This window comes from Alosa alosa, chromosome 13 (assembly GCF_017589495.1).
Source record: "Alosa alosa isolate M-15738 ecotype Scorff River chromosome 13, AALO_Geno_1.1, whole genome shotgun sequence".
NCBI classification, from domain to species: Eukaryota; Metazoa; Chordata; class Actinopteri; order Clupeiformes; family Clupeidae; genus Alosa; species Alosa alosa.
The window spans coordinates 31,393,413-31,414,402 of NC_063201.1; the positions used below are offsets into that span (position 1 = coordinate 31,393,413).

Genomic DNA, 20,990 nt, shown 5'->3' on the forward strand with positions numbered 1-20,990 from the left:
AGCCCTACATGCATTGGTTGGTGTTTTCTTTTGGATTTTTAAAATTAATCGACAGAATTCTGCATGTAGGGATTCTACAGGATGCTTGTCCCATCTAGTGTAGCTGTGCACACTGAGTGGACCCCATACCTCACTTCCATATAGCGCAATAGGCTGGATAACACAGTCGAATATTTTGCACCAAACTTTAATTGGTATGTTTATGTTCCAGAAGTTTCTTTTTATTGCATATAGCGCTCTGCGAGCTTTTTCTTTTAGAGCATTCACTGCCATGCTAAAGCTCCCCGAAGCAGTTATGATCAAGCCGAGGTAAGTGTACTGCATCGTGTGATCTAGGGCGGTGCTGCCTAGATTGAAAGGGTATCTGTGTTCCTGACATCTGGGCTTCTTTTGGAATATCATAATGTTTGTCTTTTTTAGATTTACTGTCAGGGCCCAGTGCTGACAGTATTTCTCTAGCAGGTCCAGGTGCTGCTGTAGTCCCTGTGCAGTGGGAGATATCAGCACCAGGTCGTCTGCATAGAGGAGGAATTTAATTTCTTTTTCTTTTAGGGTAAGGCCAGGAGCTGTAGACTGTTCCAACTGCACCGCTAACTCATTGATGTAAATATTGAACAGTGTTGGACTGAGGCTACAGCCCTGCCTCACCCCTCTTTTTTGAGTGAAGTATTCTGTAATTTTGTCGCCAATTTTCACAGCATTTCTGTTTTCAGAGTACATTTCCTTAACTAATTGGTAAACTTTACCCCCTACACCGATTTGTAAAAGTTTATAAAATAGTCCTTCATGCCAGATTGAATCAAATGCTTTTTTGAAATCAACAAAACAAGCAAATATTTTTCCTTTTTGTGTTTGGTTTACATGTTTAGTTATTAGGGTGTGTAGGGTGTAAATGTGGTCCGTAGTGCAGTAATTTGGAAGAAATCCAATTTGACTTTTGCTGAGGACATCGTGCTCCTTAAGGAAGGCTACTATTCTTTCGTTGATAATGCTGCTAAACACCTTCCCCAGACTACTGTTCACACAGATGCCTCTAAAATTATTGGGGTCCAATTTATCTCCACTTTTGTAGATGGGTGTAATGTACCCTTGGCTCCAGATGTCAGGAAAACAGCCAGAAGTTAAAGTGAGATTGAACAATTTGAGTATAGCCCTTTGCAGTTCAGGGGTGCTGTGTTTAAGCATTTCTCCTCTGATGTGATCAGGGCCGCAGGATTTTTTTGTTTTGAGTTTTTTAATTTTGGATTCAAGTTCAAATTGTGTAATTGGGAAGTCAAGGGGGTTTTGGTTGTCTTTAATTGTCTTTTCAAGGGATTGTAATTTTTTCATAATTCGAATGTAGATCTTGAGGTTGGATGTCTGTATACAAATTTTCAAAGTGCTTTTTCCAGATTTCACCATTTTGAATCGGTAAGTTCTGTGGTTTTGTTTTGCTCAGACCATTCCACACCTCCCAAAATTGATTATTTTGTATAGATGCTTCGATTTTGCTGAGAGTTGTGTTGGTGTCATTCTGTTTTTTCTTTCTCAGCAACATTTTATAGTGTTTAAGAGTTTCGTGGTAGTTCTTTCAAAGATTTTTATTTTCAGGCTGGTGGTGCTTTTGATTGGAAATATGCCTCAATCTAGTCCTGAGTTGTTTACATTCCTTGTCAAACCATTTTTCTTCAGTTTTGTTCTTTGCTCGATTTTTGTTAGACTTCTTCATGCCAGTTACATTTGCTGCTTTCAGAAATATTTTGTTTAGTTCTTTTGTGGCTTCATAAACACCAGTTTTGCTAATCTCAAAACATTTTGAGTTCTAATGCATTGTTTTAGTTCTGAAGAATTTAGAGCTTTTAAAAAGCTCTCTCTCTCTCTCTCTCTCTCTCATGGCCTGAACACTTAAAGCTCTTCAAAAATGATCTCAACGGCCCTGGCCGTGGCGCGACACCTGCACCGTACGCCGGCAACCCGGGTTCGATTCCCGCCCCGTGGTTCTTTCCGGATCCCACCACGACTCTCTCCCGCTCGCTTTCTGTCATTCTTCACTGTCCTGTCATTAAAGGCATAAAAAGGCCAAAAAAAAAATAAATGACCTCAACTCTGGATTCTTCTGAGCTCCAGTATGAAGTATTGCTCTACTACAGGACATTCATCGTAAACACTAAGGGTCTACAAAGACTGGTTGCCACTGGTCTAACCTTGCAGACTTCTGATACAATTCATCCTAACTACACCCTCTACCCCAGTGGTTCTCAAAGTGGGGTCCGGGGACCCCTTGGAGTCCGTGACCAGTGTCCGCGACCCATAGTCAAGGGGTCCGCAAAATAATTTGCTTAACATTATAAAGTTGAGTTTTATCATTTTAAAAATTAATATCTACAGATGATGCCCCTTTTCACCCATAAAACTTAGGTCATAAAGAACCATTCCTACTACTGCTTAGCTTGGCTTATTTGTTAGCCAGCTAGCTGATGAATGTGTAGAAATGTTTGACTCAGTCCATGTTGTCAAGTGATACAAAATCCAAAACTGACAAAAGACGAAGTTGCACATCTGCCAAAAAAAACATGGGATAGTGGACCTGTCCACAACTTCAGAGAATACAAATGACATGCTTAATTGTTACGGTTATGTTATTTAAATTAGGACCCTCTATGAATTTTGCAGTCGAGCCACTTTACACTTTAAAACCTAATGAATATTAGGCCCTACCTGACCAAATTTGACACTGAACTCTGTGCATGCTCAGATAATCTTTCACTTCAGCTATCGGAAAGATTTTCTACCACTTACTAGCATGTATAGTGAAACCTGTGCTGATGGTCCAGCCATGCTACCTGGGCCCCATTCTTCAGGCTAATGTTCCCTTTCTCCAACATTGCCCAGGTTACCAAAGTCTAATAGAATCCTTTGCAATGGAATGACTGTGTCAATGCTGCACTGACAAAACAGAAATAACAATTGGGACTACAAGTAATTTAGTAATAAAAAAACATCTCTTTTATTCCTTAACGTGTAAACATGTACACAACTCTACAATAGTAAATACATTAAAAGAGCACAGTTCATAAAACACAACAAACAAGCATGTCATTTCAAAAGAAGACAAACAACAACACTGGTGGACTGGTGGGATGGTGGCTTTGTAACAGAGCTGCCCAGTGACCTGGCACCATGGTGGGGAATGTAAATACAAAGCCAGGCTGGCCGGTCAGGTGGAACCAGCCCTTAACGCTGCGATTGGCCTCCACCATCGATGCAGAGAAGGGGTGGCCTCAGCTTGGACATCCCCTACACCTGCTGGACGCCAGGCTTGAGGCACACTAACCTGGCCACCTTCCAACTCTCAGTAAGTGTAGAGTTAGCGCATAGCTTTTGCTAGCATTTGCTTTCTAGTTGAGATTCTGGAACAGAATCATAGCATACTGCTGTAAGGCATTCTGTGCTGACAGCATTAAGGTACCAGGATGGAGTTTGAGAAACATCAGATGAGGAACCGCTTGTCCACCAGAGTTTTCACAGCCAAATTCCTCCTGCCAAGTACATCACGGATGAGACGAAATACCTATATATATATATATAAAAAAAAACAAAGCTTGTCATATCATGGTTTATATATATCGGTATAAGGGAGGGAAATGGAAGAATGAGACAAGGTTGGCAGGTTAAACCAATATGAAGCAGGTTTAATAGAGCATTTCAACACATAAACAATACTGACCATCTGCTGTAGGTAGGTGAGTGCAGCAGCGAGGATGAAGTTCTGGCTGCCCAGGTCCACCACACAGAAGAAGAGTGTGTCAAAAATAAGAAGAGTCGCTTCATTCCCATAGAACAGCACATCGCTGAACGAGTGAGACTCATCTTCACAGACACAGGCGCAAACACAGACATGCACACAACAAACAAAGTTATCTAGAGATTAATGATTAATCTGACTCCTATTTCTTTAACTTCTACAACCCCCCCCACACACACACACAAAAATTAAGTGCACAGATTGCAATATTGCAATATTTTTTTTTGTTGAGGAATGACTACCATTGTAAAAAATGCTCTTCTCGTTTGGTTCCATGAACTCCATCCCGATGACCCTCTCAAACAGGAGCTTGTCCCGGACGATGTAATCCATCTCCCGGTGTGCCTGCAGGGGCACAATAACACAGCTCACGGCACCACTCAGCACCAGCCTTTCCACACAACATGAAAACAACCCATCCATCAGCACTGATCAGAAGCCCCCCTCATATGTCCATCCATCTGCTGACCAGTGGCCCTTCCACTCACATGCTCGATGATGGAGCTGAGGAAGCGGTTCATGGTGTGGTACACCTTCGTGCTCTGCTCAAATGGATTGGAAGAGGCATCCAACAGCCTTGAGGGGCCATTTCTCTGTAGACAGGTTGATTAAGAGAGATTGTGAATTTGTACTGTGAAGTATTGCTGCGTGTGTGTGTGTGTGTGTGTGTGTGTGTGTGCAGGTGCCTGTGTGTGTTAGTGTGTGTGTGTGTGTGTGTACACGCCGTGCAGTTGTGCAGGTGCCTGTGTGTGTGTGTGTGTGTGTGCAGGTGCCTGCGTGTGTGTGCGTGTGTGTGTGTGTGTATTTTGAGTCTTACTCGGCTGAGAGGGTCCAGGATGCGGTCATACTGATTACGTAGGCGGTCAGTGATGGCGATCTGGAAGGTCTGAGTGTCTGAGTTTGGCAGCAGGCCCCTCTGGCCACACAGATTATCCTGCATACAGCGCAGACGTGGAGTAGAGAGCACCATGAGCCCAGTGCACAGTGGTATATTTCAAGGCTTAAAAGTGATATCGGTGTATAGTGAACACAAACATATGTCATAGTTAAAGTTTAATATTAGTGCTCTTCATAGGTAGGGTAGAAAATTTGCATTTTCCTGTGTGTTATGAGGACACAAACATGAAAAACAATTAGCAGTGAACATTGTAAGGATTAGGTTTCTCTCCTACATAAACTAACAACTAGACTTTTCAGTTATGCAACTCAGGACGCAGAACCGATACATGCTTTCACTGCATTTCTGGATATATTTCATTCCAACTCACACATAGACACACACACACACACACACACAGACATACACACACACACACACACACACAGACACACACACAGACACAAACACACACACACACAAACACACAGCCACACAGACACACACACACACACTTTGGCTTACCGCCTCTCTCTTCAGGTTAGCGTTCATCTCCTCCATGTTGGTATCAGCGTGGCCGTGGACAGAGCGACCGTGGATGTAGTAACCAAAGCAACGGTGGGGCAGCACCACGACAGAGATCTAGCCCATGAATGTGTGAGACACACACACACACACACACACACACACACACACACACACACACACACACACACAGTTCAACAAATAGAGATCACATTTTCAAATCATTTACAGAACCCAATGTTCAAAAACAAAGAGTGTGAAACACAGGCCGCTATGACACCCATCATGTGCTCAGACTCACGTTGCTAATGGAGCAGAGATCCACAAACTGACGAATCTTATCCTCAACAAAGCGCTCGTGAAAAACAGTGAAGAACACCACCTGCAGACACACAAACACAAACAAACACAGACCCACCCAGAGAAGTAGGGAGGTTATCTCAGATCCTCATTCTTCTGACTGACACATTGTCTCAATATGACAGCGATGTGGGCACAGCTGTGTGTATCTGAGGTCAGTTCCAGCCTCTACAGCCTTCATGGACCCGTGCTGTTGTAGGGTTTCAATATACTGTGCATACAACAGCCACCTCTGTAGTCTGATGCCTCTATCATGGAAATGGACGATTGCAAATTATCTTCCTTATTACCCTTGGAGTCATGTCATATCACCTTTTAGGATAAAGTAGCCCAGGTGTGCAACACAGAGGGATGAAGTGTGGATCCTGAGGCTTGTGTGCCCTATTTCCCTCAACTACCCAGCTAATGACATCATGTAGGGGTACATGAGATGAGAGCACCATACTCTGTGGTGTGTGTGAACGTGTGTATGTGTTTGTTCACTCATCTCCATCCATACCTGGAGCAGCCCCACCAGGAGCCAGAGGCAGGAGGCCAGGCCGAAGCGCAGCACCTGGCTGTGTGCGGGGGCGTAGGCGTGTGGCGGCCGGTGCAGCGTCGGCGACGGCTCCCTGAGGGCCAGACTGGACAAGCCCACCACCTCCAGCAGGAAGAGCACGCTCAGCACCTGGAACGTGGGGCTGATCTTACGCAGCGTCTGGATCTCGTTCCACTCGTTGGCCACAAAGTAGGTCCTCCAGATGCTGACCGGCGCCGCCACGCTCCTCCCCTCACCGCCTCCTGGCCACCAGCACACACACACAGTTACCAAACAGCTCATACATACAAACACACACACACACAGTTACCAAACAGCTCATACATACAAACACACACACACAGTTACCAAACAGCTCATACATACAAACACACACACACACACACAGTTAACAAACAGTTCACACATACAGCACATGCCGTATTCATCCAGTAGCCTGGGTAGCTATGGGGAGATCACACTGGAAATAACACAGCGGCGGCCCCACTGTGTAACGTAAGGCTCAGACCATAATAATACCCTATTCATTCAGAAAGAACTGGAGTCTAGACAAACGTATCATTGCTAAAGGCATTGCAAAGCTATGGCGCACAGCAACTCAGAACCTGAACGCTAGGCTATTTAAAGAGCCACTGTGGGAAAAGCGCCATGTGCAGAAAAATACCGAAATCAGTCTGTGTGTCATTTCCTACACGCAGAAACAGCCGCATTCCGTGGTAGAGATGGATCTCATAATAAATAGTAAACTTTACCCAGAAATCTCACGAAAACAAAACAAACAGAGATCTATTAGCAGAGGCCAATAAAAGAGATCTATTAGCAGAGGCCAATAAAAGAGATCTATTAGCAGGGGGACAATAAAAGAGATCTATTAGCAGAGGCCAATAAATAAAAGGGGCCAATAAAAAGAGAGATTAGCAGAGGACAATAAAATAGATCTATTAGCAGAGGACAATAAAAAGCTCACCCTCCACTAGTTTGAGTGATTTGCTGCGTGGCCTCTCCCAGTCTATGAAGAAAATATCCACCGTGAGCTGCTGCACAAGCTTATGGAGGAACTGCACTGCCTAGAGACCATAAGGAGAGGAGAGCAGAGTGAGGGATTACACAAAGAGGGTAGGTACCACCCATCTAAACTAAACTAAACTAAACTAAACTAAACTAAAGACAGACACAGACCTCAACACTCTGTGAAGGAGATACTGAATTGTTAATTGGACAGGACAGCTGAGCATTCCATGCGACTGTGAGCTCCAGTGAGTAGGTGAGCACATACAGTTTGACCACCAGGGGGAGTGGCTGTAGACTGCTGACTGTGTTATGGACCAAGAATTGCTTTCCACCAGATCTGTCTTCTTTATGCCTCGGCGACACATTGAGGGAGCTGATAGCCACCACTCTGGTCAATGTTTGTTTTGCCACCAGCTGCTCAGCGGCACGTTTCAGAAGCATTTGGGAAATGGAGCTACACTCTGCTCCGCTTCAAATAGGCACCAAGTCTCTTTATTCTTTATCTTTTATGGATGCTGCTTCTGGTCACTCCTGAAAACAGTTCAATGGCCATTAAGGTCGTTTGTTTCTCCTGTTTTGGTCTCGAGGGGGAAAACAAAAAAATCTTGGCTTCCCTATATCAAGGTTATAACCACTGGTTCCAGGCCAGAAGTCAGTCACCACCTGCAAAACTTCTATTTTTGACAGCTAAAACACTGTGACAAATCATTAAATGCAATATTAACTATGCGCAGTACACACTGAGGAGGAAAGGAGAGGAAGTACATGGTGTGCACACTCACAAGGAAACGCAATACAACAACACAAAACAGAGGACAGAGCAAAAACGCCACACAGACACAACCTGATGGAGAGGGATTTGGTGCAAATGAGCTGTTAGGGCAGGTGTTCTCACCTTGAAACCAAAGGCACAGCCCACATATGTCACAAAACTCTCCTCCTGCTGAGGCAACGGCAGCAGCACAGACACAAACTGCTGAGCCTGGAAACACACACACACACACACACACACAAACACAACACACAGACACACACACACACACTTTGTTATTAGTTATTGCCCCTTACTTTTGAGGCTGAAAAAGAGGAAGAAAAGAAACACAGCTTAGAGACTAAGAGACACAAAGAATCAAAGAGAAGGGAAATCCCCACTTGCCTCCAGTGTCTGGAGAGAACATGCAGAGAATTTTTAAAGCAGAAGAGGAAAAAAGGAAGAAAAATTAAGATGGCAAAACTAGGCACAAGGGCCTCTGTAATATAAAGTCACACCAATACATGCACTCGTGGGCACAGTACACTGCACATTCACACACCTTGTAGAAAATGAGCCAGTACAGGCCAGTTCCCACGGTGATAACAAAGAAGACATTGGCCAAATCTCCAGCGTAGAACACCAGAAACTTCAGAATGGTCTGATGAAGACACAAACAGAGAAACACAAGTTAAAAAAAAATAAAAATGTCAGCAGTCGTATACAGCCGAGTACTGTGGTCCAAGCCTGTGAAGAGGAGTTGTTTACCTCCAGATCAATTATCTGAGACATGATTCTTCTCTTCCAGCTTGCGGTCTTCACCAGGGCATAAATCACAGCTACACCACCTAAAACACCTAGAGCAATCTGCCCCACATACACACATCATTAAGAAACTTTGTCACGTCATACTTTAGGGTATCATACCAACCCTGAAATATAGAAATGACACAAAATACTGCAGATGCACACACAGACGCACGCACACACAGACGCACGCACACACACACACACACGCACACACAGACGCACACACACACGCACACGCACACAGACGCACACACACACACGCACACACACACACCACTCACATCGGTCTTCACTTGGGCCTCATTTTGATCCATCTCATATTCCATGGAGAAGGCCACCTACAAATCCCAGTCACATTAAATCATACAGGCAACAGCAACAACAGCAACAACAACAACAACGCATTGCTATAGCACTTTTCAAGGCACCCAAAGTGCAGAGCCACCTCACTGACCACCACCAGTGTGTAGAACCTGCCTGGGTGATGCACGGTAGCCATTATGCGCCAAAGCGCTCACCACACACCAGCTTGAGGTGGAGAGTCAGAGAATGAATGAATGAGTCAATTACACTGGGGGATGATTAGGGGGCCTGGGAATTTAGCCAGGACACCGGGTGTCATTCGATCTTAAATGACCACAGTATTCAGGACCTCGGTTTAAACATCGTATCCGAAGGAACAAGCAACAGAAAAGGACATCAAGCAACAAAAAAGGACATTATATTCTATATAAGCATGGTCACACATTAAAGGTTGTATCAGGCGTTGTAACGTCACTTCTGTTGACATTCAAACAAAAGAGAGCTAGCTCGCTACTCCCTCCCCCTCCCTCCCGTGCAATTTGAAACGCTCCTAAACGCGCATCTCGTTGGTGATTGGTTGGAACACTATTTATTTTGGTTTTGAGTGGTTGGTAGCACTGTTGCAGTCTATTGTTTTTGTGTACAGATCTTGGAGCCTAAGCTGCCTGCAGAAATGCATTTTTTTTTTTTGACGGCATGTTTATGGGGCAGGCAGCTAGCGAATCGTGAGGAAAGATTAGATGAATGTGATCATTTATGTTTGGGCTTGCAATCGCTGATACAACCTTTAATACGGGAGGGCATGTAGTATCTTTTATGTAGTATCTTTATTTTGTGTAACATCATTATTTTGTGAAACTAAATTATAGTCTCCTTAGCTAACTATATTATAGTATAGTATCCTTAGCGTATGGAAACGGAAGAATGGTTAGTATCCTTAGTGTATGGAAACGGAAGAATGGTTTAAGTGAAAACAAGCAGAGTTAGGAGTAGATGCATTCCTAAGGGTCAGAGGTCAGGAAATGTAAGTAAACTATAAGGAATGTCTGGTTAGTGGAGTCAGAGGTTAAAGTAAGTAAATAGCCTAAATGGAAGAACTAGGCAGTTATTTATTAGTACAGGTCACCTGACCTGAGTCTTAATTGAAATTAAAGCTACACTTCTTCAGTATTCTTTCACTTTGTCAAAATCATTCTGAGTTTGGCTCAGTTGATCAGAATTCTACATGACAGGCAATATAAAAAATATATATATACTATTCACTTAACACACAGTACAATTAATGTTCTATGCATTGTAGCATACAGTTGTACTGCTGGGTACAGTAATACAGTATATCTATATATTTTTTAAATATGTAAATATATAAGTAAAACAAATGTGCACATTAAAGTGAGCATCTTAGGACACCCTCACAAATGTACTGTGCTTCTAACACTTTAAAATGACGGGGAATGAACTGACTCACAGAGACGGTCTGTGTGAGTGGCTCTGTGACGAGGACGTCTGTGTAGGAGACCGTGATGAGAGGGGGATACACCTCCCCCCGTTGCGTCAGTGGCACCAGCTGGAACCTGTGACAGAGCAGGACACAGTCAGCACCGCCACCGCCACGTCAGCTCCCCACATGATGACCACGGCCGGCCCGCTGTCTCACCCGATCCTGATGTCTGTGGCCACGCGCAGGACTCTGGGGGTGGCACTCAAACTCTTCTCTCGCCCACTCAGTGTGTCCACGATCATCAGCCTGCGCGTCAGGTACCAGTTATTTATGTTGGAGCCTATGGCACAGACATACAGTACAGTACACCGCGGTTACTGTTGAACTGTTGTTGGACTGTTGAACATTGATATTGGTCTTTTAAATACTTTCTCTTGTCTTTTTGTCTAAGCCACAGAAACGACTAAGACAAAGTGTTTATTGTAAGCAGACAGAATGCCAAATGGTGTACTAATGGCTCAGCCCACAAGACACATCTAATTATCACTACCACCCCCCCCAAATCTGACCCCAGACAGGAATGTATATTCTGTCATTATATCTAACCATATGTTCTAGATCTGTTTATTGTCTTGGCTTCACTTTGCAACATTGTGCCGTGCTGTTCGTAGAGCAGAGGTACCAGAACTCTTCTGTAACATCTAGAATAAAGAACTACTCTTTCGCAAGTCAGTCTCTAGTTTTACCTGCTCTAGCTACATTGGATTAACATTGGATCAACACTTTCTCACACACAAAACTCTCCTCCAGCTGAGGCAACGGCAGCAGCACAGACACAAACTGCTGAGCCTGGAAACACACACGCACGCACGCACGCACGCACGCACGCACGCACACACACACACACACACACACCATTAATTAGGTTTAACTCATTAGTTCACTGTTCACTGCATAAATGTGTGTTAGGTGTGAGAACATCATCACCTTGATTGATAAACTGTCCATTGAACTGTAGGTTGAGGTTTAGAACAGGCAGGGCCACAAGACGCCTTTCTCCCTGAGAGGACCTCAGCACCAGGAAGACGTCATAGAACAAGGGCTCAGGGAAACGGGCCAGCATCTCCGTAATAGGCAGCACACACTGACACCCAAACCCAAACAAACACACGCAGAATGAGGAATAAGCATCGCTGTCACTGAAATGTTTGGCATGTGTGGTATAAGACATGTGTGTGTGTGTATTTTAAGACTCACACTTTGCTTGTAGGCGGTCCCAAAGGTGTAAGCAGCTTGTTGCCTGATGACTGTGTCAGGGCAGAGCTAGAAAATGGAGCAAAAAGTGTGAAAAAAGGGGAGGTTTTCATTAAGTCACTTTCAGAGTATGACAGACATTATCCAGGGTTGCTGATCAGTAACATTATTTCCCAGTGGCTCAGAGATTTCTCATTGGAAAACTCCACTAATTATACCAATACATACAATCCTGCAGGACCATCTGAGGAATGAGAGGAATCTGCCCATAGTGCAGGCCTGCCAAGTTGTGGCAACCTTGAAGATATGTTTTGAGAAGCACCTCGAGCCGAGAAAAACAAATGCTCACGTGGGCCTTCACGCATGCAGCCAAAAACAGACATAGCCAAACACGCAAGATACATTTTGGATAGCGAAGCCATCTTTAATATCGGATATCTATCTAAATTTGATCCAATGTGTTCCTGAAAGTGCAAATTGAATTTTTTTTTTTTTTGAGAGAGTGCCTCCCAGCCCTGGGCTTTAAGCACGCATGCACGCACGCACGCACGCACGCAGTTTTAAGTAAAAAAATCATACTGCCATACTTTGGTGTGAAAATGCGTGATTGCTATACAAAATGCTATACAAAATGCATATAGGTTGCCAGGTAACTGATAGTGTATTTAAACAGTAATGTTTGACTGTATGCAGCCTGTTCCAATACTTTTTATCTTAACACTTTAAAATGAGTAAACAGCAATAAAGGGCAGATAATGGGCGACAAAGAAATGGGGGCAAAGAAGAGAGGAGTAACGTGAGAAGAGGAGCCTGAAATAGTCAGGTCAGGGGTCAAACCTTCAGGAAGTGACAATCCATCAACCTCCCCCCATCTGGTCAGCTGACTTCTAATTCAGCTCTCCTCTTGTTGTTGGGTTGTGATTTGTTATGTGCCTCCTTAAAAGTTTAAACGGACTAATTCATAAAATATACAATATGTGTATGTGTGTGTGTGTGTGTGCTACTTCATACCTGTAGAGCTCCTCTTGTAAGGTTTTCCCATCGTAAGAAAAGTCCTCCAGCATTGTAGACAGCAGCAATGAGCTCAATCTGTGTGTTCTAGAGAGAAAGGATACACACACAAAAATCTTTAGGTAGGTAAAAGTGTGACAACAGCTTCCTTTGTGGCTATTGCACTAATAATCGTACCTGATTAGGTCCTCTGAAACTATAGCCAATAGGAAGTGGTTCAGCTCGTAACACACGTGATGCCAAACCAGGCTGATCGCCATAATACAGCCAGGGCATGTTCATTCTCCTGCACAAACCACACCAATCATACTTAGTATACACCATACAAATCTATCTATACATCATTAGTTTCTACTTGAGTACTTTTGTGTGTGCGTGTGCGTGCGTGTGTTAAGGAGAGCACTGTGTGTGCATATCCAGTGATTTCTATAGCATATGCACTGTTTGTACCAATGTGTGATGTCCTGGGAGTGTCCTTGAGCCGCCGTGGTTCTGAATATAGTGTTGTAGAGCCCACATGCATCATTGGTCACGCTGCTGGAGGAGTACATGTTCATCACACACATGTTCCCCAGCACCTGACACGAGCTCCTGTTAGAGAACAACTACAGCAGAGCAGCAACAGGGTCACTAGAGCAGCCATCATCAAAACTATTCTACCATGGCATATCTGATTACTCTTGTCCTTATTTGAGGTTAGTGTGTATCTATGAATAATCTATGCACATGCACACATGTTAATAAAGGATATTAATAAGTAATATTACATTATTATATTATATTATACTATAATTATATTATCATCATATTCAAAATATTATATGAAATCATAAATCACATCATGATCATATTATATTATATATATCATAATTATAATGGTTACGGTCATAGTTTAGCAGACAATTTTATCTAATATTTAATTATATTATATTATATTATATTATAGACACAAGTTTACCAAACAAGCTGCTGCTGAGGAGTAGAGAAAACTGGAGAACCACACAGACTGAACAGGAAGAGCCTGTAGAGGATATTTTTAACACACACACACACACACACACACACACACACACACAGAGACACACACAAAATGAATATTCAATGTTACATACATTTAGCACTAGATATTTATTTAGCAAAGCTGTATGTTATCAACAGATTCCTGCACAGTGCCCTTACCAGTTGAGCAAAGTTGACACTGGCAACCACAGTGGTAGGGAGGCTATTTGGGGGAAGACACAGCCCTCCAGTCTACAACGCACAACATCCATAAACACTCAGCATATTAAAGAGAGCACAGACAACAACAAATTAATTATACAACAAAACAAAAAATCCAAAAATAGAAAACAACACATTGTGCTTTTCTCACTACATGATAAAATCTACATAACATGAGGTGCAGTATGCCTCTCTATCTTACCAGGATGTTGGAGCCTCCACACAGGCAGGACAGGGATGTGTTAATGAATGAGTCATGGCATCTCACACACCTACCAGAGACAGCACACCATCAACAACATACACTCCTCTGGCATTTCCATAGCAAATCAGCATACATTCGCATAGTATCTTTGAAGCTTGTAATGTTAAATGAAACATAAATGACTGTATAAATTGTTCTGTCAGTAATAATAACTACAGACCAACCACAGATCTTCCACTTCCACTCCAACAGACAACCTTTCGATTAACAATACAGGTTGTTTTGCAGAGTGTTACTAGCCTGGCCCTGATATTAGTCTGATATCTGACAATACACTTCTTGTGTGTATGTGAATATATACATTTCTGTACAGCAAAGGTAGGCCTAAATACTTTGTCTCCTGACTGCCGATGCAGTTCATTATCAGTTTGTTAGGCAAAGTAGGAAGTATTAAAGGTCTACACCCGTTATGGTGCTAGAGTTGGAAACGTTTCCCAGTTGTGAGAGGCCAGACTCACTTCACGAGGTGAAACAAAGCAGTGGATCTGTAAACCAGGCTAGGGTGTTACCTGCTTCCTGTGGAATCTGGGGCCGATAAGGCAGGATCGGAGTTGATGCAGAGCTCACAGGTGGCCTCTTCTTGAATGTTTCCCCTGTGGTCTCTCTCCACTAAAAAAAACACAGGCACACAAACATAACCCTGTGTTACAAACTGCTGGCAAGATGTATCTTGTATACCGGTACATTGATATGATATGTCTATTGAGACATTCCTGCAATATTGCCAGTACCTGACCAATATCTATAGGAACATGACCTCACTCAGAATTAGCTAATTTTTTCTCTCTCTCAGACTTGACAAATACTCTAGCATATCTGTGTCTCTGACTTTCTCACCCAGGATGTGGTTAGCAGGACAGTTGCAGGTGCCATCTTCTCCAATGGCACCAGGTCCAGGACAACGAATACAGCCATAGCCATCTTGTGTCACCACCTGCAGTGCAACACACAAGTCAGCATACTACACATCCATGTCTGCATCTCATTCTCTCTTCTGTTAGATAGCCAGACTGAATGACTGGAATACTTTTACTGTGAGAGCTGCAGCAAAATACATAGGCATAAAAGTAGCCTATTAGCTACCACGACTAATAGGCACCTTTTACGGTGGAAGCTATTAGCTTCAAATTAAAGTTCAATGTGTTGTTACCGGTTTTGATTCGGGACATCGTTGACAGGCAACCGAAGCGCCATTGCTGACAAGCACACGATACCCAACCTGGCACTCACAGCTCAGACCTGCGTGAGAGAAAAGTCCATCAGCTCTTGTGACAGGACGATGCCGTTAAAGCTATGACAACAACAGTCAAACGCAATAATGTAAAATCCACCTGTCATATCACAGAAAATCCGTGTTGGGTCTCTTCAGCCTCGAAAATTAAGGTTTGACATGAGCTTCTAAGAAGTATTTTATTACAATCAGTATTCAGTTAATGTTACCTAACAATCCCAATCTGCATTGATGATGGGATTTATTTATTTCTGAAACAGTGATTTCTTTCTTAGCTACTTATCTTCATAGCGACAATGACCATGCGTTGTTGAATGTGCAGGGTATGAATAACGTTAGCACTAACGTTAGTGGTCGCACAGAGAAAGAGATTAACGAACGTTAGTTGTCTTGTTAGCTAACGTTACAATATTTCTAACGGTAACTTACATGCTAACAGTATCCAGCATGCTATGCATTTATTGTGCTAGCATGGCAGTCAGTCAAGCCGAAACGTTTAAACTTTCATCGTTGTATGCGACGTTAAAGTTAATATTATAACATGCTAACGGAGTTATCATAAGATTAGCTTGACATGTACCGTTATCTGATATATGCACAAGACAGGTATCATACCTCGCCAACATCATTTAACGTATAAAACCAACTTTGTCAAATAAACAGGGGCCTTTCTGTAACGAAGTAACTTTAGAGTCAATTCAAATATCTTGAGAGGGCTAATCTGACAAAACCACAAACCAGCAACCTGTTAGCTAACGTTAACATGTCGTGAACCACATTGGCTAACTTCGCGGGTTGGTTAGCGAGCACCTACCAGATTTACTAGGAACTTGATTTGGTCCGCACTTAATGCAGGATAAACTTGAGATGTCAAAAACGCTCTCTTTCCCACAGTCTGATGGCCCTTGGAAGGATATTGTGAATAGCTGACCAGAATAAGCACTTAGTTGAAGTAAAATGATAAAAGTTGCTCTGCAAATATTCGCTTGTGACGTCCTCGTCGCCATGGTAGAGCGACTACAACAACTTCCTGTTTTGCCTCTACTATCTACCCCTCCCACCAACGCATACTCACATGCCCTGCGATTTTCCTCAGAGAGCTGACAGTCACGCATAAGGGACGGTGCTTGCTTTAGTTAAATAAATAAAGTATTTAGCCGTTACAAAGTTAGTTAAATTGTGTATATGTGCACTTGGAAAGTTGGTAAGTTTAGTGTTCAAGGTCATATCAGATAACGTTAATGTCTAATAAGGGGGCTCTGGCTCTGGTCATATCGAGAAGTTGGCTAATTTACTGGCTAAACCTTTGTTCAAAAGCCATGCGTGCTACTCATTGTTTTCTTTCTGGAAGTGAAGACATGGATTTGATTAGACCTACTGTATTGGGTTTGTGTTGTTTGTTTTATGTTTACTTATGGTCTAACTATGAATATTCTGTTTTCTCGCTGTAGGTACGTTCCATCCATGGCCATCGTGCTGCGTCTGCAGGGTCTAACCTTTGAGGCTGAAGCTGACGATATTCGCGAATTTTTTCATGGTTTATGGATTCCCCAAGGTGCTGTCCACATCACAGGAGGGGATCTGGGAGAGGCCTTTATCATATTTTCTTCAGAACAAGATGGCCAACTTGCCATGAGAAGATCTGGAAATGTTCTGAAGGGATCACATGTGACACTGCATATCAGCAGTCCAGCAGAATTGAAGGAAAAACTGGTTTTGAGCCTAAAGCAAGATTCTACAAAACTCAAAGATTCCCCTGAAACCCAGTCAGTGGACTCTACCAAACAATCTTGTGAAAAAGTGGAACCTCTGAGCAATAGTCAGCCGGATGCCGCAACATTGCTGCTAGCCCTGTGTATTGCTCTTAATAATGGAATGGAAACGAAAACACAAACAACATCCACTAAAGAGGATCCAAATAGCAGCAAACCTCTTATAAATTCGCAGACAACTCAAACCAGTCATTCACCATCACCAACAGCTCTTAGTCCATCACTATCAACAACTGATAGTGACAAAGTGGAAAAGGAACAGTTGAAAATGGAAGCATCAGTCTGTAATCCTGGTTACTTGCGTCTATATGGGCTGCCACACATTATCACTAAAGCTGAAATCAGGCATTTTCTCCATGGCCTCTGTGTTCAACAGGTGCTTGTGAATGTCCGCTTGGGGGAACGCCGTGGTTGTCTGGTTAAGGTAGCCAGCGAGGACGAGGTGGAGGTAGGGCTGCAGAGGAATGGGAAAACCTTTCGTACATTTCCTGTGGAGATCAAGAAAGCCACAGTGAAGCAGTGGACCTATGCCACAATGAAACCCAAGGGCTCCCCACAGCAGATCCAAACAGTCACTTTGTCACCAGAAGTACACCTGGATCAAAAAGAAGCATGCATTTCAACATGTAAAAGGCCTCACTCTGGAGATCAGTTCCCAAAGACTTTCAAAAAGAAGCGCGAAGAATATTACATAATGGTAAGGAACCTCCAACCCAGCATGAATAAGACGGCAATAAAAACCCTTTTGGGCTGTTCCCATCTTCCAAACAGCAAGGTCCAGCACTTGCTTGATAAAAACCTCATGCGCACCAGTACAGCTTTTGTTGCTTTTGATCTGGTGGAGGATTATGTGTCTGCCATGAACCTCAGCGGCAGTCGCTTTGGAACACTGGTTCTGGATGTGTCATCTATCACCAGGGAAAAGATGATGTCCCAGTTGTGCTCAAACAGGAAAATTATGGATAAACCAAAATGGCCGCACTCTGGCTTAAGTAAAACCTGTGTATACGTGAGAAACTTACCCGCAGATGTGTCATTGGTGCAAGTCCAGGATATTTTTCAGCAGTTTCTTGTGGCGAAGGAGGATGTAACGTTGCTAAGAGATAACAAGGGGAACGGTCTTGGTGAGGCTGTCGTGTTATTTGGTACCGAAGCCACTGCTAGGGAAACCCTTTCTCTCCACAGGGGCAGCTTTCTTGGAAACGAAATTCTGCTCACCCTCATCACCCCTCAACAGCGGGGCAGCATGTTATCAGGACAGTCGCTTAATGATTGATAGCATTTCATGGTGAAATGTGGGCACAAACATGCTTTATCTGCAGTGGTAACATTAAATGTTAGCACTAATCAAGTCAGCACCTAAAACACAAAGCAGCTTTACCCCTCGTGTTTATGAAGAATGTATCAGATTTGTTAGGTCTGCAGGCAAATGCACTGTTTATTTTTTGTTTGAAATGACTGAAAATCCCGAAGACATGAAACTTTAAGTTATTTTTTATTTTAATTTTATATTATATATTGCTCACACCTCTTTAAATGTGGACTACAGCACCAGCAGCATTTGTACTATTAGCTGAATGGTATGATATACGGAAATCCCTGGCACTGGCACTATCTATGGCACCATGGAAGGTCTTAAGTTCTTATCCAGTGGCAAGAGAGCATAATGTCTTGGGAATGTATCCACTACTACAGACTGATGCCTTATACTGTAGCTGTCAATGTGGATTGATGCAACAAAAGAATATAATTGGGTGGAAAAACATTTTACAAGTTATATTTAGCCATAGAGTTCTATATGTTTGTAAACTATTTTTGTTCATATATATTTTGTTGAGTTGTAAGTTAGACAATAAAATGTTCAGAATGATTGTGCTTTGACAATATTGCCTTAGCCTACACCAAAACATCTTATGACATTTAAAGTATGAAGCAATGATCGAGAGGAGCTTTTTAAATGCAAATTGACAGAAAGGAAAATAAACACAACTCAATCTGTAATTTATCTTGTCTTCAATATAGGCCAGTTTGAAAGGCTGATTTAGCTCTTATACTACTATTACTACTACTATAGGTACTACGGCAAATTAAAGTAGGCGAGATCATTTATCATTGCTTTATCTGCAAAAATGGTATGACTTAAAGGAAAATTCTGGTATTTAGCACTTTGAGTCCCTTTTCTGGTTTGTTTTGGATGAACTAGAGTGGTGGACACCGGAATTTTGACGATTGGTCCTGTCTCGACTTTTCTGACTCGTTTTGAATCGCCTTTGACTACTCAGAGTGGCTGCCAACAGGCATGCTCAAACATGTGCTAAAACAACCCTTAAACGTTCTTTTTCAAAACTGTGCAACTCACCTAGTGGTTAGTGGTGTTCGTTGATTATTAAAATCAAATATATCGGTGCAATGTATGATTTCCAGCCGTCTTATTTGCTATTGTGGAACTATTTTTTCAGACACCTCACAACCGCGTATAAACTTCCGCTTAATATTTGAACCTGAAGCATAGACGATGGCGCAGTAATATCAACGTGCAATGAGTCTTCCAACAGAAATCAATGGGATTTTACAAAATGCCAAATAAAACACGACAGAAACAGACAGAACACCACTAACCACTCGGTGAGATGCACAGTTTTGAAAACGAACGTTGAGGGTTGTTTTAGGACATGTTTGAGTATGCCTGTTGGCAGCCACTCTTGAGTAGTCAAAGGCGATTTAAAACGAGTCAGAAAAGTCGAGACTGGACCAATTTTCCTTTAACCCAAGGCGTGGCTGGTCCATTTGGACAGATGGGGCAGAGCCCTACCAAAGATTAGATTTCTCCACTAGAAAAAATAGATCCATAAAATAGATTCTAAATAAATGTTATTTGTGCATTCATTCATTCAGGGCTTACTGTAACATATTACTCCACACAAAGTTTGGTGGTTAGTAGCCTAGACAGTTTTCAGAAATGGCCAGTGAGCAATGCATGCTGTAGCATTACAGAACTCATTCAAAAGGTTTAGAAATTAGATTAGGTCATTTCTTGTTTATATCATATAATATCAAGTATATTAAGTTAACCCACTATGTTGTTTGCTGTCAATATAATACAAATGAAACATGAAAATGTTAGATTAGATGCCTCTAGCATTAGTGTGGAGTCAATCTCTTTAATCCTCTTTGATCTCAAAACTGTAATGATTGTGGGAACTTGTGTTTTTTTTGTCACTCTCTGGTCCAATGGATCTTTGGTTGACCCCAGCAGCCCCCAGGTAACAGTTTCATGGTTATCTTGAGTGGTTAAGTGGGTGCTTCAACACTTTGGCTACTAGATCCAGCTCGCCTAGACAGACTCCTGCAGTGCTCGTCTCTTCCAGTTCCTGTCAATTCTTTTACTCTTAACTATGCAAGGAAACGGAAGACTTTGTTGGAGATATGTGGAGAGTGAGAACATTAATTTCCCTTTAAAAGTAGAATTGCATTCTGGGCTCTTATATGAGAAATCCTGGAAATATTTTAAAAGTTTAAGGTGAAAGCATGGTATTATTTTTTTTTTCCTCATGATGCTGGCAGAATTCAAGTTTTTGAAGAGAGGATGAATGGAGCCATGTGCCAGGAAATTCAATTCAAATGTATTTGTAACATACAATTATACAGAGTATGTAGTGAAATGCTTTATCCACTGTCTCCATGGCTGTGCAATGTGTAAATAGATAAGGAAATAACTAGGAAAAAGAAAGAACACACACACACACAAACACAATTTGTACCATTTCCTGTTTCCTACATAGCCTACACTTCACCACATCCTGTGTTTCAAATCTAAAACTCACCTCTTGTCTCAA

At 42.5% G+C, this 20,990-nt stretch overlaps 2 protein-coding genes across 4 annotated transcripts; one reads left to right on the forward strand and one right to left on the reverse strand.

Annotated features, from left to right (window-relative positions):
• Window positions 1-2,962: 2,962 nt before the first annotated feature.
• On the reverse strand, window positions 2,963-16,409 carry tmem67 (transmembrane protein 67). 2 transcript variants are annotated; one of them, XM_048261059.1, is made up of 27 exons: window positions 16,197-16,409; window positions 15,302-15,390; window positions 14,989-15,085; window positions 14,661-14,760; window positions 14,089-14,158; window positions 13,845-13,916; window positions 13,624-13,686; window positions 13,116-13,270; window positions 12,843-12,951; window positions 12,666-12,752; window positions 11,658-11,723; window positions 11,388-11,544; window positions 10,617-10,740; window positions 10,428-10,533; window positions 8,938-8,994; window positions 8,615-8,713; window positions 8,409-8,507; window positions 7,991-8,077; window positions 7,052-7,151; window positions 6,046-6,326; window positions 5,488-5,568; window positions 5,187-5,303; window positions 4,602-4,718; window positions 4,273-4,377; window positions 4,027-4,129; window positions 3,707-3,849; window positions 2,963-3,518 (listed from the first exon to the last, which is right to left on the reverse strand). In XM_048261059.1, exons 1-27 carry the CDS (start codon window positions 16,387-16,389, stop codon window positions 3,378-3,380), a joined length of 3,018 nt encoding a protein of 1,005 aa, XP_048117016.1. In that variant the 5' UTR covers window positions 16,390-16,409; the 3' UTR covers window positions 2,963-3,377. The 2 variants fall into 2 exon arrangements, with proteins under 2 accessions (XP_048117016.1, XP_048117017.1); XM_048261060.1 differs by having other exon boundaries at window positions 2,963-3,550.
• rbm12ba (RNA binding motif protein 12Ba) lies at window positions 15,420-19,118 on the forward strand. 2 transcript variants are annotated; one of them, XM_048261062.1, is made up of 2 exons: window positions 15,420-15,534; window positions 16,834-19,118. In XM_048261062.1, the coding sequence occupies exon 2, from the start codon at window positions 16,847-16,849 to the stop codon at window positions 18,428-18,430; it is 1,584 nt and encodes a 527-aa protein (XP_048117019.1). In that variant the 5' UTR covers window positions 15,420-15,534; window positions 16,834-16,846; the 3' UTR covers window positions 18,431-19,118. The 2 variants fall into 2 exon arrangements, with proteins under 2 accessions (XP_048117019.1, XP_048117018.1); XM_048261061.1 differs by lacking the exon at window positions 15,420-15,534 and adding an exon at window positions 16,447-16,586.
• The last annotated feature ends 1,872 nt before the right edge of the window (window positions 19,119-20,990 follow it).

Bases quoted from the DNA above. Each gene is read 5' to 3' on its own strand.
- rbm12ba (XM_048261062.1), top strand. From the start codon at position 16,847: ATGGCCATCGTGCTGCGTCTGCAGGGTCTAACCTTTGAGGCTGAAGCT.
- tmem67 (XM_048261059.1), bottom strand. From the start codon at position 16,389: ATGGCGACGAGGACGTCACAAGCGAATATTTGCAGAGCAACTTTTATC. The intron at 14,159-14,660 runs GTAACACCCTAG...TGTCTCTGGTAG, and splicing joins CCAGATTCCACAGGAAGCAG to GTGTGTGAGATGCCATGACT. The intron at 4,130-4,272 runs GTGAGTGGAAGG...GTGCCCCTGCAG, and splicing joins TCAGCTCCATCATCGAGCAT to GCACACCGGGAGATGGATTA.